The sequence below is a fragment of the Dipodomys merriami genome, unplaced genomic scaffold (genome assembly GCF_024711535.1).
Source record: "Dipodomys merriami isolate MVZ:Mamm:240054 unplaced genomic scaffold, mDipMer1.0.p SCAF_4, whole genome shotgun sequence".
NCBI classification, from domain to species: domain Eukaryota; kingdom Metazoa; phylum Chordata; class Mammalia; order Rodentia; family Heteromyidae; genus Dipodomys; species Dipodomys merriami.
This window is the reverse complement of record NW_027205603.1, coordinates 6,886,985-6,913,798: the sequence shown is the minus strand read 5'-3', so window position 1 is coordinate 6,913,798 and position 26,814 is coordinate 6,886,985. Positions and strand designations below refer to the sequence as shown.

At 45.3% G+C, this 26,814-nt stretch overlaps 2 protein-coding genes across 2 annotated transcripts in view; both read left to right on the top strand.

Annotated features, from left to right (window-relative positions):
• Positions 1 to 14,523, top strand: part of Cubn (cubilin) — a 230,570-nt gene extending 216,047 nt beyond the window's left edge. Inside the window, exons 60-67 of the mRNA XM_069990436.1 lie at positions 22 to 230; positions 2,209 to 2,371; positions 2,973 to 3,178; positions 6,406 to 6,553; positions 8,697 to 8,878; positions 10,584 to 10,749; positions 11,660 to 11,895; positions 13,314 to 14,523. Coding sequence (XP_069846537.1) covers positions 22 to 230; positions 2,209 to 2,371; positions 2,973 to 3,178; positions 6,406 to 6,553; positions 8,697 to 8,878; positions 10,584 to 10,749; positions 11,660 to 11,895; positions 13,314 to 13,421 — 1,418 coding nt within the window. The 3' untranslated portion in view covers positions 13,422 to 14,523. The remainder of the gene's footprint in view (positions 1 to 21; positions 231 to 2,208; positions 2,372 to 2,972; positions 3,179 to 6,405; positions 6,554 to 8,696; positions 8,879 to 10,583; positions 10,750 to 11,659; positions 11,896 to 13,313) is intronic.
• Positions 14,524 to 18,528: 4,005 nt separating this feature from the next.
• The window catches only part of Rsu1 (Ras suppressor protein 1), a 165,605-nt gene continuing 157,319 nt past the window's right edge, over positions 18,529 to 26,814 (top strand). The window contains exons 1-2 of the mRNA XM_069990435.1: positions 18,529 to 18,683; positions 18,877 to 18,992. Of these exons, the coding sequence (XP_069846536.1) occupies positions 18,884 to 18,992 (109 nt within the window). The 5' untranslated portion in view covers positions 18,529 to 18,683; positions 18,877 to 18,883. The remainder of the gene's footprint in view (positions 18,684 to 18,876; positions 18,993 to 26,814) is intronic.

The following is a 26,814-nucleotide window of genomic DNA, read 5'->3' as shown; positions in this document are numbered from 1 at the left end:
ATGTGGTGTCCTTTTTGACAGGGCCTAAGCACGGATGTGGTGGGTACGTGAGCGGTTCCCAGGGAAGCTTGGTGTCCCCCGATTCAGATTCCAACGGAAGATACGACAAGGGTCTGAACTGCATATGGTTCATTACTGCACCTGACAACAAGCTGATCAACCTCACCTTCAATACCTTTGTTCTGGAGCACTCATCCTCTTTGGGCAGATGTGCTTATGATTATGTAAAGGTAAGACTGTATTACGTTGGCAGGATCTGCAGGCCTCAGCCTTCTAGTTTATGTCCGATGGGAAGTCTTTCTGCTTTGAGCCATCAGTGATGGAGCAACAGGATACAGATGTTGTATTCTCGTTATCAGGTTATTCTTTAATAAGGATAAGTTTTTCAAAAATACACGTTCATTGGGTGCCAATAGCTCACACCTGTCATCCTTGCTATTTGAGAGGTTAAGATCAGGGGAATCGAAGTTCATTCCATGGGGATGTGAAGTCTGATCAGAAAATGAAAGGGCGGCACATGAAATCTACCAGGAACACTTCAGGAGAGCAAACATGGATGTGCTCACAGATGCATTCGATACAGGCTTGGAGCACTGTATGGCTGTGTAGCTCAGTGCTAGAATACCTGCCTAGTATGTGCAGTGCACTGAGTCTTATCCTCAACACTGCAAAAAGTAGGGGGTAGAGAGGAGATTAGGGGAAGGGCAAGGAGGAGAGAAGGCCTGCCGGCTCCAGTTCTGTTCCACTCTACTTGGCTCTGGATTAACTGAAAGTGTCTTTACTAAAGGATACACTGCCATCTAGTGGCCCATGTGTTTTACTTTTTTATTTTGGAGGTGACTAATCATTTTTAGCAACCAGGACTGTGGCCGTGTCCAAGTCTCTGACACAGTATAGTCCTGGTATGCATTCAGGACACACACAGACCCCATTTCAGTGACATTTAAGATAATGAAGCTTCCTTAGAGAGAAAAGCAATGCTGTTTTCTACTGAAGTGTGTAAAGGTAGTCCCAATCGCTCGTTTCTGGGTGTTGAGGACACCAAAGCGAATTATTGAAATCTGCCCACCTGTGGGACTTCACATTATCGTGGAGGGGGAGAGATGAGAAAAGAAAATAGACAATCGATAAGATATGCTTGATTCTACTGCAATGAAAGGAGTTGATATTGAGGGAAGACATCCCTGGCTACAGTTGGCTTCTGTGAGCTGAGGTCTCGTGACAAGCAATTGGATCATCTGCAAGGCCAGAGTTCCTTGGCTAGAGTTCCTCCTGGGCTGCAGGACGGACCATAGGAAGCAGTGACTTAGGGGCCTAAGAGGAGGTGCAGGCCAATGAGTGAGCAAGTAGATAAGAATTGAGAGCAGAAAGGCCTGAGTTCTGGAGAAGAGCACACTGGATTAGGCCTTGAAGGCTGCTGTTATGGTCTGCACAGACAGGATTGAAAGCAGTTAGGCAGCTCCTGGGCAGACTTCATGCTCTCCGTAGCATCTGGCTGATGTTTTAATAACAGACTAAAGAGGGACAAGAGCAGAATCAGGAAGCCAGAGAGAGAGGTTGGTGGGAGAAGAGAGACTTGAATAAGAATTCAGTAGAGGGCTGGGAAGGTGGCTCAGTGGTAGAGCACTTGCCTTGTACGCATGAGGCCCTGGGTTTGATTCCTCAGCACCACATAAGCAAAAAGAAAAAAGCCAGAGAGTGGCGCTGTGGCTCAAGTGGTAGAGTGCTAGCCTTGAGCTGAAGAGCCGAGGGACAGCGCCCAGACCCAGAGTTCAGGCCCCACGACCAGACCCCAAAAAATAAATAAATAAAAAATTCAGTAGAAGCAAAGCTAGAAATGGACCTGATGACTCCAATAATAGATTGTTTTTTAAATTACTTCACTGGAGGGAAAAATATATATATTCAGGATAATAGCAAGTTGTACCTAAATCACTATAATATGAATCCTATTATCTTTTAAAATTAATTCACCTTTTGGTCATGCATGGTGGCACATGCCTGAAATCCCAGCCTTGGAGAGGTGGAATTAAGTTCATGAGCTCCAGACCAGCGTAGGCTACAAAGCAAGACAAAACAAATGAAACAAAAATTCCCAAATGTATAAGAACATCAACCCAAAGATCCCTAATCATAACGTACAGTGACTTCCTATCTAATGTACTGTAAAAATGTGCATATGAGACCTCACAAACTTCATTTTTTCAGATATTTGATGGGGAGAATGAACATGCAGACTTGGCTGGGACATTCTGTGGTTCTACTGTACCTGCTCCTTTTATCTCTTCTGGTAAATTCCTTACAATTCAATTCGTCAGTGACCTATCCTTGGAGAGAGATGGATTTAATGTGACATACACTTTTGTGGACAGTGAGTATATTGAGAGATTTTTACAAATATATTATCAAATACATTTATGTTATTCACTGAATAAACATAATCCAGAGTGTGGCTGGAAATGTGGCTTGGTGGTAGAGTGCTTGTCTAGCATGCATGAAGCCCTGGGTTCGGTTCCTCAGTACCACATACACAGAAAAAGCTGGAAGTGGCACTGTGGCTCAAGTGATAGAGTGCTAGCCTTGGGCAAAAGAAGCTCAGGCCCTGAGTTCAAGCCCCAGGCCTGACCAAAAAATAAAGGAGACTTATTATATATTTAAATTCAACATCATTTCCAGAACTTAATGGCAGTTAATATCTTAGTTGGTTACTTTAACATCCATTACCCCATTTGTCGTCAAACTTTGGCATGGTCTTTCGTCAGAGATGTATATCCCAAATCTTTGACAGAATAGTGTCAGGTATATCTCAAATCCTCAATAGAATGGTGTAAGTATATCTCAAATGCTTAGCAGAGTAGGATCATGTAGGCATACTTCCTGTCGAGCAACAGGAGAAAAGAAGGCAGAATTTTAAGGATCGTGTCTATAAATGACAAATAAAACATCTCCTACTTTGCTTCTTCCCTTCCCAGTGCCTTGTGGTGGAACATATAATGCAACTTGGATTCCACAAAGTCTTTCATCACCACACTTAACCAACCCCAGCCTCCCCCTCTCCATGTGCACGTGGGTTATCCAGGCACCGCCACAGCAGCAGGTGAAGATCACCGTGGATGCCTTGAAGCTGCTCTCCCCGGACTGCGAGCAGAACTACTTAGAGCTCCAGGACTCGCCGCAGGTAACAGTGACAGGCCCTCCCAATTGCAAACCACATACCGTCTCAGTTCTATCCTGCATCCTGTCTCAGCAGTATACAGATCTCCCCAACTCACGTCTATTGTGAGTCTGGAACCTGTAGGACAGGAGACTTCAAATGTCCCATTTCTAAGGATATCTGGGTATCATACCTGGGGTACACTAGGAGAGACTGAGTCCCACACACAGGCCACACCCATGATCAGCTGATCTGTGCAGAGGATGAATAGAAGGGATCTATGTGGGAATCCAGAAAATCGGCTAGGGGACCATTGGACACCTGCTCAGTCAGAATGCAGTTAATGTGCTATAAGAGAAAAAGAAATTGATGGGGGGTGGGTAGGGAGAGGGAGAGATATGAGTCTTAATTGCCCATGGTGGGGTCACTAGAAGACAGCTTGGATATAAGTGCGCCAAGATTCAAAGGTCTGAGCATCCTCGTCCCGTGGGTAGGGGCTGGACTAATGAGGTGATGACATTACCCAGGAAATGTATACAGTGGGCATTCCTTATTCCAAGAATGCCATGTACAGACTCCCATGAGTTGGCAGTAGCAGAGTTCTCTCTGTCTCCTCCTCCATGTTTAAGGTTCTCCTCATGGTAAATCTGGGAGTTCCCATTTCTCCCTGTTGTGTTGGGGGAGATAAAAATTTGGTTTGGATAGTTCTCAGATGTTCAGAGTGCATGGTAGACACCAGCTATGCTGAATTTGGGGAAAATCTTAAACACTGGCATATGTCCTATGGTAGCCAAGACAGTAGGTTGTCACCACTACATAGACAGAGGTTTTCAGGACAAAATTCCTATTTCCAGCCAGGCCCTGGCGACTCACACCTAGCTAGGATTCTAGCTAATCAGCAGGCTGAGATCTGAGGATTGCTTCAGAAGCTAGCTGGAGCAGCAAAGTTATCATCAGTTAACCCCCAGAAAACTGGAAGTGGAGCTGTGGTTCAAAGTGGTAGAACACTCTCACTGAGCACAAAAGCTCAGGGACAGCACCCAGACCCCAAGTTCAAACTCCATGACTGGCAACAACAACACAATTCCTATTCCCTAGTGATTACCTCATCAAAAGAACCATAGCCAATTGGATAAGGCAAAGTTCTTTTCATTTCCCCCTGGCTTTATGAAGCTGAAAAAGAATGTGATCAGAGCAGGTTCCTCATCTGACCACCAAAGGCTGTGGACCACAAGGCAACTCTGGGACACAGCCTCAAATACAACTCGATATTTGTCCCAACAGAATAAAATGTCCCTAGATGATTAAAGAAAAGGAAAGGAAACAAGTCTTCAGTCTGGATAGTTTGGAAGGAAAGATAACAACAAACAGAAGGAGAGGCTGGGGGAACGTGGAAATGAAGCCATAGTTGGAGGGTCGTGAAGGGATTATCGGATGGAGGTGGATATTGACCTTGGGGTGGACAACCATGGCAGGAAGAGACGTTCATCTCAGGGGTTAAGAAGTTTGAAGTGAGGATGTTTAATGAGCTGTCTTCCAAAACACTCAACTCTCTAAGGGATCAGAAAAGAACTGGGGTACAGAAAACAACTAATAGCTAAGCAACCACAAGTATTTAGTAAGTGAAGGGAATATAACTGGGAGGAAAGGAGGAAGACTAATGAGAAGGGTCTGAGAGTCTCTGTGGACACATTGGTGGATAGATGCTAAAATGTGGGACAGGGCGAAACTCTTATCCCCTCCACCACCCAGCACTCTCCACTGTAAGGACTGGTACCAGCATGGCCTCCTCCAGCCAGAGCCCCAGCACAAGTGGAGAAGCTTGGATGTAGTTATCAATGTCGTTGGTTTTCAGAAGATACAGATGGTGGAGTCAGGATGGAGCATGTGTAGATGCACAAGTCCATAACAGCTGTTTTCAGTTGATGGGGGAGATAGGGGTGCTCAGAAGGTGTTGGGAACTACAGGTGTTAGAGACACATGTGTGGTTGAGGGGCTGCTGATGTCCTGGCTAGTACCATTTGGTTCTGTGAAGGAATTGATAAGTATTTGGTGGCATTTACCCAAGGCTTTCAAGAAGTGATGAAGGCTGGGTGCTGGTGGCTCAGGTCCATTATCCTAGCTACTCAGGAGGCTGAGATCTGAGGATCAAGGTTCAAAGCCAGCTTGGGCAGGAAAGTCCATGAGACACTTATTTCCAATTAACCACCTGAAAACCGGAAGTGGCACTGTGGGTCAAGTGGTAGAGCACTGTCCTTGAGCTGAAGAGCTCAGGGACAGGAACCAGGCCCAGAGTTCAAGCCCCATGACCACCACCACAACCAAAACAAAAACAAGAAGTGATAGGTGTTGCCCCAGTGTTTCAGAAGGGTTGGGACTGCATGCAAGGCACAAGCCGACTCGGGGATTCACAGGAGTGCGCATGCTCTCAGGAGCTACGGCTAGATGAAGTGATTGGCCTTGGGTTAGTCCAACTCAATAGCTAATGCTTTCACTCAATGGCTAGTGTGCTACCACCTTAGCCATGCCTTCAACCCCTGAAAGAATTCTTTTTTGTTCTGTTCCTAGGGCTTGAACTCAGGGCCTGAGCTCTATCCCTGAGCTTTTTTTGTTGTTGTTGTTGGTTGTGGGGCTTGAACTCTGGGCCTGGGCGCTGTCCCTCAGCTCTTCAGCTCAAGGCTAATGCTCTACCACTTGAGCCACAGCACCACTTCCAGTTTTCTGAGTGGTTTATTGGAGATAAGAGTCTCACGGACTTTCCTGCCCAGGCTGGCTTTGAACCACAATCCTCAGATCTCAGCCTCCTGAATAGCTAGGATTACAGGCATGAGCCACCAGCGCCCAGCACCCCCAAGCTTTTTAAACAGAAGGCTAAATGCTCAACCACTTGAGCTACAGCTCCACTCCCACTGTGAACAAAGCTGTAGCTGGAAACATTCAAGTGGGGCCAGTAGCATGGCTCTGCTCCAAACCAGGCCCCAGGCCGCAGCTATGTCATGATGAGACTTCTGGACCTGGCTGTTTATGGTTTTGACAGAAGCTTTGCCCCGCACCTTCTGCTCTCTGGGAAGCTGGACCCCTGCTTAATTCCAAGGACAGATGTGGATCTTGTTCCTGAGTGCTATCCCAACACCACAGCCAGTTTCCATTGTCAGGCATTTAATCCATAATTATTATGTGGTTTATTTTGCAATATGCATGTTCTCTTCAGAAACGAAGTCTCATGCAATTTGGCTTCCATTTCTTTTCAGAATAATGGGAACTCCAGAATGCAGTTCTGCAGCACCAATGTCTCCACTGTGCCAGCCTTTTATTCTTCCACCCACACTGCAATCGTCCTTTTCAAATCTGAGGTACTGAACAGAGACTCGGAAGTGAGCTTCACCTACCAGCTGGCAGGTGAGCACGAGAATGTCATCCTTATTCTAGAAAAAAAATTAGGCAGTGATTACAGTTATGGTTACAGTGACTCTTGAACAGGCTTGTTAAGAGCTCAAACTCAGTATAGTGGTGCACACTTGTAATCCCAGGTACTTGGGAAGCTGAGGGAAGAGAACTGTAGTCTAGGGGAAGATATGAGACCTCATCTGAAATATAACTAAAGCAAGAAAAAAGAGAGAAAGAGAGAGAGAGAGGGAGGAAGAAGGAAGGAAAGGAAGGAAGGAAGGAAGGAAGGAAGGAAGGAAGGAGTAATATCAATCAAGATGTATTGTATTCATAATCTGACTTATGAAATTGAAACCTCTTCAAACAGCAATATAATAAAAAGAAAGAGATGAGATTAAAAAAAAGAAAAGAAAATGTTATTATAAGTTCTCCCACAGAGAGACACAGAAATAAAAAAAAATACTTTGAAAAAAAAGTTAATGTATATGGAGATGGTGTCATAGTCCTAATATTCTAATGTAAGATCCAGGAAACAGAAAAGCCAAAAATGTTATTGAGAATATGCTCTAATTTATGGAAGATGCCAATCTCCATAGTTCATAAGTCCAGTAAGTATCAAACTAGATATACAAACAAGAAATCCTCTTTTATGTGTTGAAGTGAGGTAGAAGAATAAAGAGAAAAAGATGTTTCCCTTATTAAAAAAAAAACAAAATGAAACAAAGGAGGGACATATACGGGGGATGGGGGGTAACATGACTGAAGTTGTAGAACATTTACCTAATAAAAAGGTGAGACTGAGTTCAAATCCTAGTACCTCCTGCTCCCCTCTCCCTCGAAAATGGCTACTATGCCCATAGAGTTCAACGTTCTTGAGAAGAAAGGCCCAATTTAGCAAATGACTGAAGTTGATTTCCTGAAGAAAACTGAATATAAATGTAATGTACTCATGTTTAAAATATACCAATTATTTAATTAATGATCCTTTTGACCATGCACAGAGGGTCATCACTTGTATTTTTATAACAGCTTTATGGGAGTGTGAGGTTCATATCATACAATTTTAACTATTTTGCCCACAGAGCTGATGGCTCTGTGATTTGTAGAATATTCACAAAGCTAAGAATTACTATGCCTTAGGAAATTGCTTTGTAAAATGAAGAGGGGAAGGGGGGGGGAATGCAGTCAAGAATCCAATGTAGGGGGCTGGGAAGGTGGCTCAGTGGCAGAGCGCTTGCCTTGCATGCATGAGGCCCTGGGTTTGATTCCTCAGCACCAATAAACAAAAAAGCTGGAAATGATGCTGTGGCTCAAGTGGTCGAGTGCTTGCCTTGAGCTGAATTGCTGAGGGACAGCACCCAGGCCCAGAGTTCAAACTGCATGATAGACCAAAAAATAAACAAACAAATAAAAAAGAATCCAATATACATACTACAACATTAAGAAGTGTGAGGGAATAGTAGGGGAGGGATGGATCAGAATATTGAAAGGGTGACATTGATCAAGATATATTGTATTCTTAAATCGCTTTGTTAAATGGCAACTCCTTTGTACATTTAAAAATAATTATAAAAAAATGAAAACTATGGTGCTTTGAAAGGGTTATTTGGTTTTTGTACCTGAAAGCTTGCTTCCAGAAAATACTTTGAGTGATGTTGATATTGTACTTGATTACATCTAAAACTGCCTTTGATTCAAACAAACTTACTTTGACTTTTTTTTTAATGTAAAGGAACAATAATTAGCCAGTTCAATCAAAGAAATGATTCGCTAAATGATTTTAAGAAAAATTCTCATGCAGAACTGTTACTTGGGAGGCAGGGTCTTAGTGTCCAAAAAAACAAAGGTTTAAACGTGAGCCACTGATGCCTAAACATGGTCAGAAAAATCCAAAGGTTTCTGGAATATTCTTCTTGGGAAGAAGTGCTGTTTTATGTTCCCCAAGGGTGTTTTAGCACTAATAGGCACTGGACTGTGTTTGCGCTGGGTGCATCCCTCTCTCATGTCTCCTTCAGCTCAAAGATAGACAGAGAGGCTGGGTCTGCTTTTCCTAAAGCTTGGCCAAATGTAATAGACTTTCAGGATGCTTCTTGGCACGTCGGAGCAACGTTAAATCATTGGATACACCGTTAACTTGATTTCCCCCCCCTCTAAGATTGCAACAGAGAATATAACCAGGCCTTTGGCACACTGAAGAGCCCGGGATGGCCAAATAATTACAGTGGTGACATGGATTGCACGGTCATTCTCAACGCACCACAGGACCACAACATCTCCCTGTTCTTCCAGTCCTTTGCCCTGGAAGACACAAATGAATGCTCACACGATTTCTTGGAGGTAATGTGAATCTGCAGATTATTTAAATGATGTGTGACTTAAATCAATGATGGATGACCTAAAATTTCCTTTTTTTTCATCTCTGGCATGTTTTCTCTTCTGCTAGGTTTTGTTAATGGTTGGTTATTTGCTTTTTTTTTTTTTTTTTTAAAGCTACTTTTTCTTGGGAGCTGCAAGCATTTTCCCTCTACCAAAGGCCTCCTCTGCTTCTTAACACCAGCAACTGTATTCTTGCTCTTTCCTCCTACCCATTCTCAGCTGACTTGGTCCCTCTCGGCCCTTCTCAACCACCGGGAGATGCTTCCCTCTCTCCCTCCCCCCTCCTCCCCCTCCCCCCCCTCCCCCCTCCCTCAGTTGTTCTGTTCCTCCTTTGAGGAGATGAGTGGGTACAGAAAGCTGTAACCACCTTCAGTGGAAGTTCCTTCTGTTCCTCAGGGAAGTAGACCCCAAGTCAAGATTACAGCAGGGGCAGGCTGGGCTTTCTAGCATCCTTCCCAGGCTCTCCATTGGGGCCATGGCCACTTTATTTAAACATTTAACAGAATAACCCAACAACAAGCACCCGAATGATCTAGCTCTCTCCCTCTGGCTGCCCTGTAGGTCCTGCAGGAATCTCTCCAGCCTAGTCCATCCCAGCAAGAGGAACACTGTTCCCAGAGCACCTCTGTGGCTTAAACTTTTAAAGCGAGGCTTCACAAAGGCACGGGGGGGGGGGGGGGGTAGGTAATTGCTCAGAGTTCGTAGACAAAGGAAAGCAGCACTGATTGGTAGTAATGCGTTCCATTTGTGCACTGCCTGCCAGTCATCAGGCCGCTCTCGGGGGTACAGAGAAGCAGAGTAAGAAGGACCCAGGCTGAGGGACTGAACTGACTAGGGTGCCTATCTACCCTCTAGCCAACTTCTTCCTGTTGTAAGGCTGGGAGATGGAATGGGAAAACAATAGTCAGAAATTGTATCGATTTATCGCAATGTTTCCTTCTTCCACACAGAACACCCCCTTGTCTTGAACTTTGTGTAATGCATTGTGTATTGCCACTTTATATTTTTCATTTAAGCAAAACATACACACACACACACTACAAAGTGTACTGATCAATATTGCCTCCTCTACATTTCTAGAATTTAAGTAGTCTTTTTAAAAGTTTCCTCCAAAGCAAAGATGGTAGGATCTTAGCACCAATTACTATATTAAGACATGTCCTTGAGCTGTGTGCTGGTGGCTCATGCCTGTAATTCTAGCTATTCAGGAGGCTGAGATCTGAGGATCACAGTTTTAAAGCCAGCCCGGGCAGGAAGGTCGAGGAGACTCTTCAATAAACTACTCAGAAAAGCCTAGAAGTAGCGCTGTGTTAAAGGAGTAGAGCCTTGAGCACAAAGAGGCTCAGGGATAGCACCCAGACCCTGAGTTCAAGCCCCAGAACAGGCCACAAAACAACACACAAACATGTCCTTGGTGCTTTGATTGTTATAGGTTATTCTATATTGTTGGATGCAAATGGTTGTTGATCTGCAGTGTGACCATTTTTCCCTTTCCAAGAGCTGGTGACTTCAGCATATAGTTTTAGAAAATCCTTCATTATTAACTACATAAAAACACAAAGCATAAGCAAAAGCCACCCAAGTTTCCTTAATGTGCAGCTATGGTAAGTGGAAGAAGTTATATATTTAATACGAGCACAATAATTAAGGAACTCATTGTTTGCAGATAAGAAACGGAGGTGACAACAGCTCGCCATTAATCGGCAAGTATTGTGGAACCCTAGTGCCGAACCCTGTCTTCTCTCATCGGAATAAACTGTATCTGCGGTTTAAGAGCAACAGCGACATTTCTAACCATGGCTATGAAATCCTCTGGACCTCATCACCCTCCGGTGAGACACTCACACTCAGTTATCGGATGTGATGGTGGTAGGAGAGATGAAAGGTTTATCTCCAGTTGCCCGTGACTCAGGCCTGTAATCCTGGCAACTCAGGAGGCTGAGATTTGAGGATTGCTGTTCAAAGCCAGTCTAGGAAGGAAAGTTTGTGACTTTTCTCTCCACTTAACCACCAAAAAAGCTGGGACTGATACTGGGGCTCAAGTGGTAGAGTGCTAGTCTTGAGCACAGTATACATATATGTGTGTTTGTAGATACGTGTGTGTGTGTGTGTGTGTGTGTGTGTGTGTGTGTGTGTGTGTGTGTGTGTATATCTAAGGTCTAAAGAATTTAGAATTCTTATATAAATTCTATTTTGTCAGGCTTTTGATCTAGTCAGCCAGAGTAGTTCTCTGACAACTACTGAGTATCTCCCTGTCCTTTCTGGGCAGCCCTGAGAATTGGCAGTCTAGGGAAGCAAAGACCTATTTTGGTTGACTATTTCTTCAATAACTAAAGGGCATTTTATTCATGGCAATAGCTTTAACCCAAGAGAGGAAGAGCACGTTTATGAAAATGTCCCCAGACATCTGAAAAAACCTGCAAAATAAAATTGGTAGAAGAGAATCTAGTCTGTCCTGTAGATAGCTCATCTCCCACCTGTGTTTCCTTTCTGTGTCTACAGTTTGCAAAAGACAGCTGTGGGGACAGCCATGATAGGCAGGGACAGAGTGGGTGGGGGCCATGAACAAGAGCGCAGTCCAGAGAAGGAAGAGGGGCAGGAGGCTGCCTCTGTGTTTCTTGCAGAGTCTCAGCCACTAGGGACAGGAAAAGCAGTCTCATGGCAAAAGGTAGTGTGTCCATCCAGTTGTATGCATTCAGTGTTCCCCAATCAAGCTGGTGACCATCCATCATTTCCTTGCAGGCTGTGGGGGAACTCTTTATGGAGATGCTGGTTTGCTCACCAGCCCTGGCTTTCCTAGCACATATCCCAACAACACTCACTGCGAATGGACTGTCATTGCTCCTTCTGGAAGGCCCCTCACCATCAGCTTTGACCCTGTCATCATCGACGACCCAGGAAACTGTATCCAGAACTACCTCATCCTCTACAATGGACCTGATGTAAACTCGCCACCCTTTGGGCCATACTGTGGAGCCGTGAGTGCAACCTTTTTCAATACACACTTGTTGGTTTTAAACAATGATACTCATGTCCTATGGAATTCTAAAGGCAGATACTTGGCAATGTACAAAATTTACAAAGCCTTTGGGGCTGGGAAGGTGGCTCAGCGGTAGAGTGCTTGCCTTGCATGCATGAGGCCCTGGGTTCGATTCCTCAGCACCACATAAGCAGAAAAAAGCCGGAAGTGGCGCTGTGGCTCAAGTGGTAGAGCTGAAGATCTGAGGGACAGCGCCCAGGCCCAGAGTTCAGACCCCACAACCGAATCTCTCCCCCCCCCCCCCCCCAAAATACAAAGCCTTTAGCAAGTCTAGTTTCTCACTTTCTCTGGGAGCACGTGTGCCACCTGGTATAAATGTGTTAAATTACGACTAATCCAATTGTAGGCTGCCTTAGGGATCCATCACCTACTGAGTTACTTAGCATTAGGAGCTTCCTGTTCTCATGAAAACCTAAACCTTCTGGTCAGAATGTCTAAGGGCGCTAAGATGTAGTTAAAAAAAAAGCCTCTTTGTGTGATCTCACCTCATCACACATAGTTGAATACTTATACTCACTTGTAGATACACAGAACAGAACTGTAGAAAATTTGGACACCTGGCTGCCTTTCATCTACTGTTTCTGAAAGTTCGTTGAAGAAACAGTGGCTGGCAGTTTGATTGTTTTTGCAAAGTTCTGATAGGTCCTTAAACATCAAGTAAGACCCTGACACTCATGCAGGATTGTGGGTGCATGCCCTTTCTACCCTCTCATTTTGTAAAACCATCACTTTCCTGGGGGAGCTGTCGGCTGAATGTGGCTGGCCCGAGGTCACTCAGGCCTTCTGACCAACATGGTCAAGGATGAGACAGAGGGAAAGTGATTTCTTTTTCAGCACTATCAGAAAGTAGATCAGAATAATTTTTATTTTTAAGCTGGGCACTGGTAGTTCAAGTCTGTAATCCTAGCTACTCATGCAGGATCTCAGTTCAAAGCCAGCCTGGGGAGGAAAGTCCATGAGACTCTTATCTCCAGTTAACTACCAGAAAACCAGAAGTGGAGCTGTGGGCCAATATGGTAGAGCACTAGCTTTGAGCCCTGAGTTCAACCCCACAATCGACCCCCCCCCCCCGCCAAAAAAGAAAAAAAAATGAACAGGATATTTTCATTATTCCAAAAAGAGACCAGATGGCCTTCAACCTTCCACGCTGCTCCCCCCCACACACACATCATTTCCCACAGCCTTTATTCTGCATTAATTCCTGGCAGGATTACTTCTAGAAATATGTTCAGCTTCACTGTACATTCTACAGAGATTCCTTATGCAGTATATATTGTTAGCTAGGCTACCCTGTTTAACAAAAATGTTTAAAATTTAGGGCAGTGTGACTTACACCTTTTTCCCCCTCTGTTTTAGGACACGAGCATAGCTCCGTTCGTGGCTTCCTCAAATCGGGTCTTCATAAAGTTCCATGCTGAGTACGCCATGCGTCCGTCCTCATTCCGGCTCAGGTGGCAAAGCTGAGGGGGAAAGGCATAGGTTTGCTCCTTGCTTGGACTGACCCTCAGAGCCGTCGGGCACCACAGTGGACAGAACTCCACCACTCTGGCCGTGGAGCCCTGCCCAAGACCTGGAGCAAGGCTTCTGCCGGCCCTTCCCCAGAGCAGCCCGGTCACTGGTCACGGAATCAGCACTCACACGATCAGCTGGCACACGAGGCTTTCCTGCAATGCCGGGTCTGACTCCTTTGAGCGTGGCTGTGCATGGTCTCCTTTCTAAGTTTTCAACCGCAATATTTTTTAAAAAAATTCGTAACTGATTGTCATTAAAAAAAAAAAACAGTTAATGATACAAACGATGTCTTATTTTCACCAGGGATGCCAAATTGGGGAAATAAACATCATTGGATTATTAATGTTGTATGTATGTGGCAGTCACTCGCTGTCTTCCCACGGAATTCTTCTTGGCCACAAGGAGCCTTCTCACTGGAGTCCGTTGTGTCCATTTCCCCACTCTTGATACTCTGTATCATGAACTCCTATAACCCTAGAACATTCCCTTTTCTCTTTGTGTGGGGCTTTTCCTTCCACATTCTTCACACTAAGGACCTTTTTCTTTCTCTTTTTTCTTGCATGTCTACTGTTGACACTTCAGCTCAAATCTATCATAAGCAGGAAATTCTCCCATTTTTGGCTTTCATAGGAAGTTTTATCATCTGATAGCCAATTTGTCACATTAGGTTGTGTGTATGTGTGTGTGTGTGTGTGTGTGTGTGTGTGTGTGTGTGTGTGTGTGTGTGTGTGTGTGTGTGTGTGTGTGTGTGTGTAGTCACAGGGCCTTGCTCATGCTACACCCCCAAGCTTACCTTTTTAAAAAATCTCTCTTTATTGTATTAGTTGTGTACATTTAGTCTCTGCTTACTTTTTCAATTATTATTTTTTATCTGTGTATGTGATACTGAGGAATCGAACCCAGGGCCTCATGCATGCTAGACAAGTACTCTATCACTAAGCCACATTCCCAGCCCAGTCTCTGCTTATTACATTCTGTTCTTCAAGGGCAGTTCTCAAGTTCCTTGTGAGGGTTAAGCTGTGAATGGATTGATAAATAAAATGTCTGACAAACATCTCTGCAGTCTTGCTGTCACGTCCATTTTGTGTGAATCAGCCCATGAACCGTGATAGGTGACAAGCGATAGGTGTTAGGTTTTTAAAAGAGGTAGCCGAGTAAGAACAGCACCAGCACGTGGTATTCAGGTAAGGGGTAGGTTTATTCAGTAGACCTGCTGGGACCAGGCAAGGTTGGCACTCCACGTGGCTGGGAAAGGCCTGGGAATGAGAGAGAGCTGGGAAAGAGAGAGAGGAAAGAGAGAGAAAAGAGCTTGAGAGGAGCTAGACAAGAGCAGAGAGAGAGGAAGAAAAGAACAGAGAGAGAGAGCCTCTGGGCCTGGGCTAGGCCTTATCTAGGGTAAGGGTGGAGAAGGGTGTGGCCACATCAAATTCAGATGTGACCTCAGCGGCTGCAGATGTGACCTCTTCCAGGTGTGCCAGTTGCCTAGGTAACACAGGTACTGGGTGGAGACTTTGCTGCGAGGAGGGTGCTAGCCATCCAGGAGAGGACCTTACAATAGGTAGCTAGGAAGATGAGATTATGTTGTGCTTTCTGTGGCTATCAATAGACACCCAGGATGAAGAGTATCATGGAGGCAAGGATGACAGCAGCTTACGCAATGGCTTCTAGAATTGCTGAAGTGGACAGAGACCCATCTGTTCTCAAAGTAAATTTAGTATGTATGTTTACCCCTGGACTCCCCACACCGAGCCCACACGACCCACCCCTCATATTCCTTCCCCCCTACCAAACATAAGCCTTACTCCCCACAATGCATTGGGGCTTTACCTCTACACTTTCCTGTCTTCTCCATTGCATGGAATGACCCATACCACCAAAATGCTACTGCGTGCATGCTAGTTTCCACATCCCTCATTTAGAGCCCAACCAGTTTCTAGGATTCTGCACCAGTCTTTAAACCACTTAGTCTCTCCACTCCTCCACTCGGTGGGCTACAGCTTCTACTTTCTATTGCTTGCTTTGCTTTGAATCCTCTGCAGATGAGCATTCAGTGAGTAGCATTTTTACATCACCTTAAAACCCTTTTAGTATTGGAATAACATAGATCTGCAAAACACTGAAAAGATACTACAGAGCGATCTCATGGCCTGGTTACTTAATGTCCTCCAAATTTCCAGAATAATTTGGGAATGATTTCCAATAAAAGGAGAGATCCTTTTACTTGTTGACTTATATCACTAAATAAGCCAGTAACAAGGCCAGAACATTGACAATTCTACTACCAGTCAAAATGCTACTGCCAAAACAAAAAATCAAACAGAAAATCAAAAACATAAAACAACTCCAGGTGGAAACCAGTTTTTTTTTTTCATTTCAGTTAATTCATCTTGAGGAAAATCCCCAAGAGTCCTTTGATAAAACCTCTAAAAATAACTTCCAACTGATGTTCAAGTTATAAATATGGAGGGGACATGCTCTCTTGTGCATGTATTTGGAGAATCAAATTCTCAGAGAAGCGATGTCTTCAGAAATATGTCGCAGTCTTAACACACACTTCTGGGTATTTCTATTCAGGTTAAATAGTGACAGCACCTTTACCTAAGAAAATCACATTCACTTTCAAGTATAAAAAAAGAAAGTAGCTCAGAGGAAATGACTGTACATGTCCACTTGTCCTTTAATACAGGGGTACTGTTTCTCAGTCACACAGGGTGTTGAAGTTGCTTGCATAAGTGAGACAAACCCCAGTGTGTGCATTTGTCCCCAAGGGGACAGAGTTTCCACAGAGCATCACCTCTGTCTATTTTTAGTTTTGCAACACAACATACCAAGTTAAGTAATATCAGATGCTATTTAGGAAGAATTGGAACATTCAATAGTATGTTATCTCTGAAGTTGCCAGACACGCATCTAAGTGAAGTAATGCTCAAATTCTTTTGCACAAGAAAATCCAAGGCTTTCATAAACTTTCCACTGTCTCTAGTAGGACAGAAGTCTTGGCCTTGGAGCCTGTCTTACATGCTGGAATGCCTGCCTAGCAAGCACGAAACCCTGAGTTCAAGCAAGCTCCAGATAAAATAGATACCACAGGAGAGATTCATGCTTTATGTTAGATATGCCAAGTGAAGACTTACTAAGCACAAGAGACTCACTAAATGAAAGGTCTGTATAACATTATTTTGTCACGCTCTAGTGGAATACTGGATAATCTCCTCTGGGAATCACGGTACATATCTGTCATCCCTTTTACTTGGGAAGCAGAGATCAGGAGGCTTGCAATTCTAGACCAACTTGGGCAAAAAGTAAGACCCTATCTGATAAGTACAGTTACAAAGAGCTGGGCTCTGTACCTGCCTAGCAAGCATAAGATGCTGAGTTCAACCCCCCTGTACTGACAAAACAAATTTAAAACATGAGATATTCTCACCTTCAACATTTCTGCTTTGATTATTTACATACTATGAATAGATATGTCAACTTTATGGATGACATTGAACTGAAAAACATAGTGGGATGTAATGAATAGCACCATCAAACACCTGGGAACAGCATGTAATTAGGGGTACATGCAAGATTTTGCTTTTTCATTTAGAAATGAATTGTCAAGTTTCAGAATATGCAAAAAGTTTGACAACATGAATGATTTGGGAATTTTGTCTAAAAGCAAGTATAACAGGATGCAGCTCTTGAAACCAGAGGTGACTTGTGCTCACTTGGTGCCATCTGAACAACGGGCATCTTAAGAGCCCCTGACACTGAGAGGTGTGGTTCTCTACGGGGGAGGTTCTGAGGCTATCCAGCAAGTGCACCTATGGAATTGAAGAAAGCAGTGCCAATATTACATAAAGTTGAAAACATAATGGGGGGGGGGAGAGAATGAGGAAGAGGGAAAGAGGGAGAGGAAGAGAGGCAAAGAGATGGAGAGAGGGAGAGAGAGAAGAGAGGGAGAGAAAGGGAGAAGGAGATGGAGAAAGGGGGAGGGAGAGAAAGAGGGAGAGAGACATAGAGGGAGAGAGGGGGCAAATGAGAGAGAGAGAGAGACAGAGAGACAGAGAGACAGAGACAGAGAGAGAGAGAGAGACAGAGAGAGACAGAGAGAGAGAGACAGAGAGAGAGAGAGAGACAGAGAGAGAGAGAGAGAGAGAGAGAGAGAGAGAGAGAGAGAGAGAGAGAGAGGGAGGTAGGGAGAGAGAGAGAGAGAGAGGCTAAATCTCTCTACAAGAGACTCCAGACTAGCCTTCTGTGATGTGGTGATGTGGCAATGATTTTTAGGGTGTTTGAGGACTGTCATGATCATTTTCAAGTATAGAAAATGGAAGTGGGCTTAGTATATTTTCAAGTAATTCACCTGAAACAAGAAAAGAAGAAGGAATCCTGGCTAGATACACATCCAAATGTCATGAATGGATGGAAGGGATCCATGCTTTCTAAGAATGCTCAGGTCTTTCTTGTATCTTTTAGGCCCGGGTGTGTGTGTGTGTGTGGGGGGGGGAATACCAGTTGCTCAAAACTAAAAAGCCAGGTGCAAAATCAAACCGAACCAAACCCAAACCCCAAAGTCCAAACTCCAAACCCCAAACCCAGCCAGAGGCACCAGCTCTTCTCTTCAGGTGCTCATAATACAGGCTGCAAGCTCCAGCCAGGGCTGACATAGGAATGTCTGCAGAGACGAGTTGTAACTTCTGACAGGTGAGACTGAAAGAAAGAAGTAGGACACGGTAGCGATTTACTTCTAGATTTCTCAGGGCCTCCATCCCAACTACCAACCCTCTAGTTACCACAACCTTCCCAGCACTGGAGACCCAGATTCCCTGCTTCCGCCCACACAACAATGCCCTTCCACCAACTCACTGGGCATGCGCTAAAGCTAGTACGCACGCGTAAACTTCCATCCAATCAGTCCCTCAAAACCGAGGATGGGGGCGGAGTGGTGAGGTCAATAAACGGATACGATTGGTCAGCCTTTAGGAGAGGGAGGAGAAAGCCACATTTTTCTTCAATGGGTGGAGCTTCGCGCGGGAGCCCGGTCTAGTACACGGTTCTCCTAATTTGGGAAGTGTCGGGAGCGGGAGTGGCGTGGCGCTGAGGGGCGAGGGCGCCTGCGCAGAGCGGGCGCTGGGACAGGGCGTGTTCCTGGTTTAGGATCCCTGACGGGGTGCGTTCGCTTGTCACCCGAGCGTGAACCCCGAGGACTCCCCACGCCCAGCCTCCGCGGTAAGTGTGGGTGGCGGTGCACCCGGCTTTGCCCTGCGCCCCGACCCCTGCCGGGCTGTGCCCGGAGAGCCCGCGCTCAGTCCCGGCTCTCAGCACCCGGGTGGGAGGTGACACCCCCCGGGGCACCCCGAGTCCGCGTCCCGGCGCCCACCCGCCCCTCATCGCCCACGGGCTCTGTTGTCGTTTGCTCCAGAACAAACATGTCCAAGTCTCTGAAAAAGTTGGTGGAGGAGAGCCGGGAGAAGAACCAGCCGGAAGTGGACATGAGCGACCGGGGCATCTCCAACATGCTGGACGTCCATGGCTTGTGTAAGTTCACCCTCAGGGCCTGCTCTGCCCGGCCCGGCCCTGCCCTCCTCGGGGTGCTGGCGAGGGGGTCCGCGGTCGGCAGGGGTCTGCCTGACATCCCGCCCTCCGCAGATCCTCCTCCCTCCCCAGGCGGGACCTTCCTGCAGAAAGTTTGCTGTGCACCACCATTTGTTCTGTTGCAACCGGACAACCATCCTGGGCGTCGAGGATCGGATTATCCTCCACCCCGGGGGACCCCCCCCCCCCCCCAGCTCCGCCACATGCACTGTGCGCATAGATGCCCGTGCTGAATCCACGCCTCTCTGTGCACTTCTTTCCAGATCATAAGTAAATTTAGTGTTTTGTTTGTTTTTGAAGGGAAAGGAATCACACACAGAGTTGTTCCTCTCCCTCCTTGGCGTTCTGGGAGAACTTCATGCCATCTGGGTGGATTTCCCACACGCTTTACCTCCTAGCCACTTTATCACTTTAATTTGGGAAGTTTATTTTTTGAATCCTTCCCCTTTTCTCCTCTTCTGGCCTTGGTCCACGAACGAAAATGGTATCTTGAGAGCTGTGTGACTAATGGGAATTCTTGGGCTTGCAATGTTTGAAGCATATCTTTGTGCCTGGCTCTTACTGGTGGCTGCCTGCTATCATCCCAGCTACCCAGTAGGCTGAGATCTGTTTAACGCTAGACCAGGCATGAAAGTCCAGGAGACTCTGATCTCCAATTGTCCACCAAAAACTGGAAGTGGAGCTGCCAATCAAAGTAGTAGAATACTAGCCTTGAGCAAAAAAGCTCAGGGACAGTGCCCAGGCCCTGAGTTCAAGCTCCAGGGCCTGTGTCTGTGCTGTGTGTGTGCGTGCGCGCGCGCACACACACACACACACACACACACACACACACACAATTCATAGCTTGTTGACTATTTCTGGATCTTTATCGTTAACTCTTTCGGTGCTCCAAGCTTTTCCATCTTCCCTTCAGTTTCAGTATTCAGGTGCCACCCATTTTATTGTGTTTCCCTTCTTGTTTTCCCTTGTAATCAGGAATTCCAGACTCCAGATTATTTGTACAGGTGGCAACAGTTGGTCCTCTGTAAGAAGTCTGTCTCCCTACAACTCAGGGCCCAACAGTCTTCACCAGGTGTGGATTTTCATCTAGTGTTGCCAGACTAAAATTTTAAGAAGCCAAAAATCCACATTTTTGTGATTGTTGATTTTTTTTTTTAGTTCACAGCTAATTCCAATATTGGAAAAAAAAACACTTTGTAAGTGCAATGCAGCATGGAAATACAGCATTTTTTTCAGGTTAAGGCAAGTTTAGTTTGGACTCTGCCTTTTCACACTTCTGGCTGTCCATATGACAGTACTTCGAAATTGCTTGTTGAATTTGGTTTCCCATCCCTGCCATGCTTAATACATGATCTTGCCTGTAGCACTCTTCCTCACAGGCTAGAACAGAGTTTGCTTTAAGAACAGAGTTTGCTTTCTACTTAGTCTTGGAAGAAGTGACTCCATATAATATTTACAAGCTATTTCAGTTCTGTTCCATTATCTCTGAAATGACTTGGCCCATTTTAGAGAAGAAAAGATAGCCACTTGCTTTCTGGTAGAGATGTTTCTGGTATAACACTCTGTGGTAAAAAGCAAGCTCACGCTGAAGTTTTCCCAGAGAAATAACGGAGGAAGAGCATCAGTACTTCCTTAGAAGCTCAGCGGAAGTGAATCTCCTCTGGTTCTGTACTGTTGGGCCATGGAGGGCTGCATTCTGCTGTCTCCTTGGCCTCTGGGCTTCTTGCAGTCTTCAGGGTTCTAGAACTTTCTTCAGAAGCCCATTCCTTCACTTGGGCTCATCAACCAGCTGTGCATATAATGTTCATTGTATATGTTTTGAAACATTTGATATGGTTACATGAATTATGTGATGTAAGACCCTCTTATTCCTTTATTTACACAATTTCAGTTGCAGCCTTGAAGTTTTCTGTATTATCCTGTGGAGACACAGGGAATGATGAATTCCCACCTACTGAGAATGACCATTTCTTCAGTCTCAAGCTTTGCTTTCATTGTCTTAATTTCTCAGAAGCTAAACAGAAATTCAGCTTTGAAGATAAGGACAGACGTTTTGTATTTCTTTGAAGCATGTGAAATACCTGTCTTTCTGCTTATGAGAGTTGAGTCTTATCAACAGAGCACTGGACTTCTTTTTTTTTTTTTTTTTTTTGGGTCTGGTCGTGGGGCCTGAACTCTGGGCCTGGGCGCTGTCCCTCAGCTCTTCAGCTCAAGGCTAGTGCTCTACCACTTGAGCCACAGTGCTACTTCTGGCTTTTTTCTTTTTGCTTATGTGGTGCTGAGGAATCGAACCCAGGGCCTCATGCATGCAAGGCAAGTGCTCTACCACTGAGCCACCTTCCCAGCCCCTGGACCCTGGACTTTCTTAGATATAGTAGGTTACCGTGTGCGTGCGTGCGTGCGTGCATGCGTGCGTGTGTGTGTGTGTGTGTGTGTGTGTGTTATGTATATGTGTGTTTTGGTACTAGGGCTTGAACTCAGGACCTCATGTCTTTACTTAGCTTTTTCTGCTCAAGGATGATGCTCTATCTACACTTGAGCCGTACCTCCACTTCTGGCTTTTTGCTACTTACTTGGAGATAAGAGTTTCTTGGATTTGTCTGTGAGGGCTGGCTTTGAACCCCAGTCCTCAGGTCTCAGCCTCCTAGGTGGTTAGGCTCAGGCTCAACTAGGTGAGCTTTTAGCGACATTTGAGTGTATATACCACAATCTTCTCGATGAGCTTTCTTTTCTCCTTGGGCTAGAGTCAGATGTCAGACAGAGACTTTTGTCAGCTCCATGACATCCTAAGGATACTCAGATCCTGTGTGGGAGGAGCTTAAAGCAGTACCTTGGAGTGGGAGAAAGTGAGTTCAAAATCTCATAGCCACTGTGTCACATTGGACAAGCTACTTGACTTCTCTGAGCCTTAAATTCCTCATCATCAAATAGGAATAAAAATACCACTGGGAAGACTGGCTTAGTGAGAGATGCAATTAAATGTTAGCTAGTCCTGGGGCTTGAACTCAGGGCCTGGGTTTTGTTCCTGAGCCTCTCTGTGCTCAAGGCTGGCACTCTACCACTTGATCCACGGCACCACTCCTGGCTTTTTCTGTGTATGTGGTACTGAGGAATCGAACCCAAGGCTTCATGTGTGCAAGGCAAGCACTCTACCACTAAGCCACATTCTCAGCCCCAAATGTTAACTATTAATATAAATCTCTACTTAATGCAACGAGTTCCAGCAGAGTCAGTTACCTGCATCCAGAATTTAATGTGGTTTATGATACTGAGTCACATATTGGTGTTTTATATGTTGCTTGTTAGAATGTGAATCATTCCGCCCTTTTGCCTAAGGTTCTAATTGATTTAGATAGCCATGTTTTTGAAATGTGTTCCACTTTTAATTTTCAAATCATTCTTTTCTCTGTGCTATGTCATCTGCATATATATTCTCTGCTCAAAGTTTCCAAGAGCAAGAGTGCCAATTTTGTTTTTATGAAAGAGATTTCACTGCAGAAGCTCCCCCAAGCAGCAGCTGTCTTTTCCTTGGCTGATGAAGTTGCTTCTAGAATCTCCTGTGTTCATGTTACATAGAAGTGAAGAATTCTGGGGGTAGTCAGGTGCCGTGCTGTCATTTCCTCTGGTCACATCTTCTGTGGCTTGGTAATCTCTTCCAGAAGTGGCCAAGCCTTCATCAATCACTGTTCTCTTCAGGTTAGATGAACACATCTTTCAGATATGTCTTCAAAAGGAAAAACAACTAGCTACCAAAGGAGTTGTGTAGAAAATCGTCACCACATGTATAGCCACGGGATGCTGAGAGGGACTGTTTGTTTCCAAGCCCTGTTGGGCTGGAATCTGTCTCTCTGTGAGGAATGCATGGGTGGGGCCAGATAGGAATGTGGGAGGAAGGGTTGAAAAACTGGGAAGAGCAGGATGCTGGTGGCTCATGCCTGTAATCCTAGCTACTTAGGAGGCTGAGATCTGAGGATTACCATTCAAAGCCAGCCCAGGCAGGAAAGTCTGTGAGACTCTTATCTGTAATTAACCACTACCCAGCCAGAAGTGTGGCTGTGGTTCTCAGTTGTAAAGTGCTAACCTTGTGCATAAGAGCTCAGGACAGCACTCAAGCCTTGAGTTCAAGCTGCCGGACTGTCATCAAAAAAACAAACAAAACCTGGGAAGAATGTGATTTTAGCTATAGCATTTGCAGCTGGGCGCTGGTGGTTCACGCCTGTAATCCTAGCTACTCAGGAGGCTGAGATCTGAGGATCGAGGTTCAAAGCCAGCCCAGGCAGGAAAGTTCGAGAGACTCTTTATCTCCAATAAATCACTAGAAAACCGGAATTGGCACTGTGGCTCAAGTGGTAGAGCGCTCACCTTGAGCTGAAGAGCTCAGGGACAGCGCCCAGGCCCAGAGTTCAAGCCCCACGACTGAAAAAAAAAAAAAAAGTGCATTTGCTACCCGCAATTAGTGTGCCCACCTTTATGTGATCCACACAGCCTTGGAAAGCCCCTTTCCCCTTTCTTTCCAGCTCACCCACACACCTTGTCAGTGTTTGTTGAAAGACTGAATGGTGGGGCTGGAAATGTGGCTCAGTGGTAGAGTGCTTACCTAGCATGCATGAAGCCCTGGGTTCAATTCCTCAGTACCACATACAAAGAAAAAGCCAGAAGTGGTGCTATGGCTCAAGCGGTAGCTCTTGAGCAAAAGAAACTCAGGGACAGTGCCTAGGTCTTGAGTTCAAGCCCCAGGACTGGCAAAAAAAAGGAAGAAAGAAAGTCCGAATTACTTATCTGTCTCTTCTAGTGAAACATCTCAATAATCTACATTTTAGTCTACTACCCCCTTCCAGCGTTGTATACGTAAGAGTCTCTTCTGTGCCCCTTGTATCTGGTGTGATGCTTTGGGAAAGTTTCTTGAAGAAGCACATGAGACCCACGGTTATGCAGCAAACACTGGAGGTGATGTCGTCTCTTCTGAAGCCTTCTTGCTTCTTTTTTTGACTTGCCAGATTCATGGCTTGATTTCTATTTGCTTTTCCCAAGCCTACAGACACAGGGCTGAGAGGAGCAAGTCTTTCCCGTTAGCGTGTGTAACCAGTAGAGGGCAGTGTTGCACCTGTGTTTTGCTAAGGAGACCAAAGGCAGCATCTCATTAATGCCGGGTCTACTGCCACCCAGTGCTCGCTTCCTCTTTCATGCTTTTCACCCTTATCCTCAGCATGGGACTCATTTGTTTTATTGTACATCACCTGTGTGGCTCACCAGGAGAGACACTGCACCCATCTCACAATCTCGCTGATCAGAGCATGGAAACATTGCCCGTGGTCACAACTGCCTTGCACCAGGCTCCTGGGTAGAGAGTTGCTCATCAGCCAGTGTATTTTTAAATGAAAGATGAGGTCTGGGTGTGGTGGTTCACCCTTGTAATCCCAGCTGTGCAGGAGGTAGAGTTCAGGAGACTCAGTTCAAGGTAGACCTGGCAATAAAAAAGTTAGCAAGACTCCATGTATACAACAAATAAGGGGGGGCATGGTGGTAAGTGGATGTGATCCCAGCTCCATAGGAAGCAGAGATGGGAAGGATCGAGGTTTGAGGCTGGCCTGGGAAAAACCCATGAAACCCGGTTAGAAAAATAACAAAAGAAAAAAGGATTGCGGGGCATAGCTCAAGTCATAGAAGGCCTGCTGAATAGGTTTGAAGCCCTGAATTCTTTTGGTTTCCTTAGTGCCAAACCAAGTCAAACCAGCAAAACATAACAAACAAATATAACCAGATGTTTTGCCAGGTGCCAATGGCTCATGCCTGAAATCCTAGCTACTCAGGAGGCTGAGATCTGAGGATCGCAGTTCAAAGCCAACCGGACAGCCTGAGACGCCTATTTCCAGTAAGCCAGAAGTGAAGCTGTGGTAGAGTGCTTGCTTTGAGCAAAAGAAGCTCAGATACAGCACCCACACTCTGAATTCAGGTCCCAGGACTGTCTCCCCCACATAAAAACTGAACAGACAAATAAAAAGGAATGGAGGGAAGGAAGGGAGGGAGAGAGAGAAGGAAGAAGAGAGGGAGTTAGGAAGGAAGGAAGGAAGAGAGGGAGGAAGGAAAGGGATAGAATGGAATTCTATCTTCTGGTCCAGTTTCCATGGCTTTCATTAGTGTGTGATGCTTAATCGTGTTCAATAGCATTTTGTTTTGGATATTGGTAAAGCCATAAAGGAAAATGGCTTTACTTTCTTAAGTTCCTGACTTCAGCAGCTCCTCCAAGGCCCTGCTTTCAAATCCAGTCATACATGGAGGAACTGGGGAATCGTAGCTCTCACCACGCATGCTCAGGCCTGCTGCAGGAAGTGTGTGCGGCGTCATGCTGCCACACTGTGATACACATCATCTCTGGCCTCGGCCCATTGGTCCTCTTGGCAGCCCGCATCAGAGTTTGCCCATGGTGTGTGTGTGACAGCTACCCTTTGTAACTCTGTGCCATGTGGTGGCATCCTAGCCTTGCTGAGAAAGGACTGGTGATTTCCAGAGGGATCTGGGGCAGGTCTGCTGTAGCCCAGGGCGTTCATTTTCTTTCAGACCTTGTGGTAGTCAAAATGCAGCCTTGGGCTCGCCCGTTGTCTTGGAGACTGGGGGTGAAAGGACTCTTGCCCAGTGCTAACTATGGGAGAAAACCTGGAGGCCACATCATCACCAAGTGAGACGCGTTTGCCCAGCCTGCTCCTTTCTTTAGTTTCCCAAGAAACTGTTCATCTTATGTGGATTTGATGATTACATGTAAGATCGTTTTAATACCGCTTATTCATTTCTTCTGTTTTCTGACTTTGAACATTAGGTTAAGATGCTTCATGCAGGAAGGTATGGGAAACTCTTGAGAGGGAGAAATGCAGGTTTGTGAGAAGACAGAATGAACCTCAGACACTGGACGGGGTCCGAGCAGTACTGCTTGTACCTGATCTGGAGCTCTGTTTTGTTTCCGTGCATTTCTCTGCATCTCTATTCATTATTCTTTTGGACTCCAAGTAGCTTATAATTGGACCAAATGAAAGGCAAATCACATAGGAGAGTTCACTAGGAGTATTTAGGCTCTCAGTTTTTCAGGACAATACTGTGAACCAGCAAACGGTAGCATGATTTTCCACTGCAGTATATGAATTGTGGCTTTGTACATTTTCCTATTAAGTTTTTCAAGCCACGTAAAAGCTACTTCTTTACTATATGTTTACATTCTACAAGTGTGTGCCCTTTGTTAGAAAGATCAAAGGATATTAGAATATAATTGTACTATCAAAGAATATTATTATATAAGCTGGGCACTAGTGGCTCACGCTTGTAATCCTAGCTACTCAGGAGGCTGAGAACTGAGGATCACCATTTGAAGCCAATCAGGGCAAGAAAGAATGTGAAACTCAGCGCCAATGAGAAACTACTGTGAAAAAGCTGAAAGTGGTACTGTGGCTAAAGTGGTAGAATGCTAGCCTTAAGCCAAAGAAGCTCAGGGACAGCGCCTAGGCTCTGAATTCAAGCCCCAGGACAGGCATTTTGTATATAGAGTGTATTATGTACTGGTATGCTATATACCATGGTGCCAAGTTTTTTTATGCATTACCTTTTATTATTTCTCTTTGTTTACTGCTCGTGATCAATTAATTGATTGATTGATTGATTGGTTGATTATGCCAGTAGGAGGATCGAATTCAGGGCCTCATTTTTACTTGACTTTTTTCCCCCCCTTCAAATCAGGTGCTCTACCATTGAGCCACAGTTCCACTTCTGGCTTTTGGGC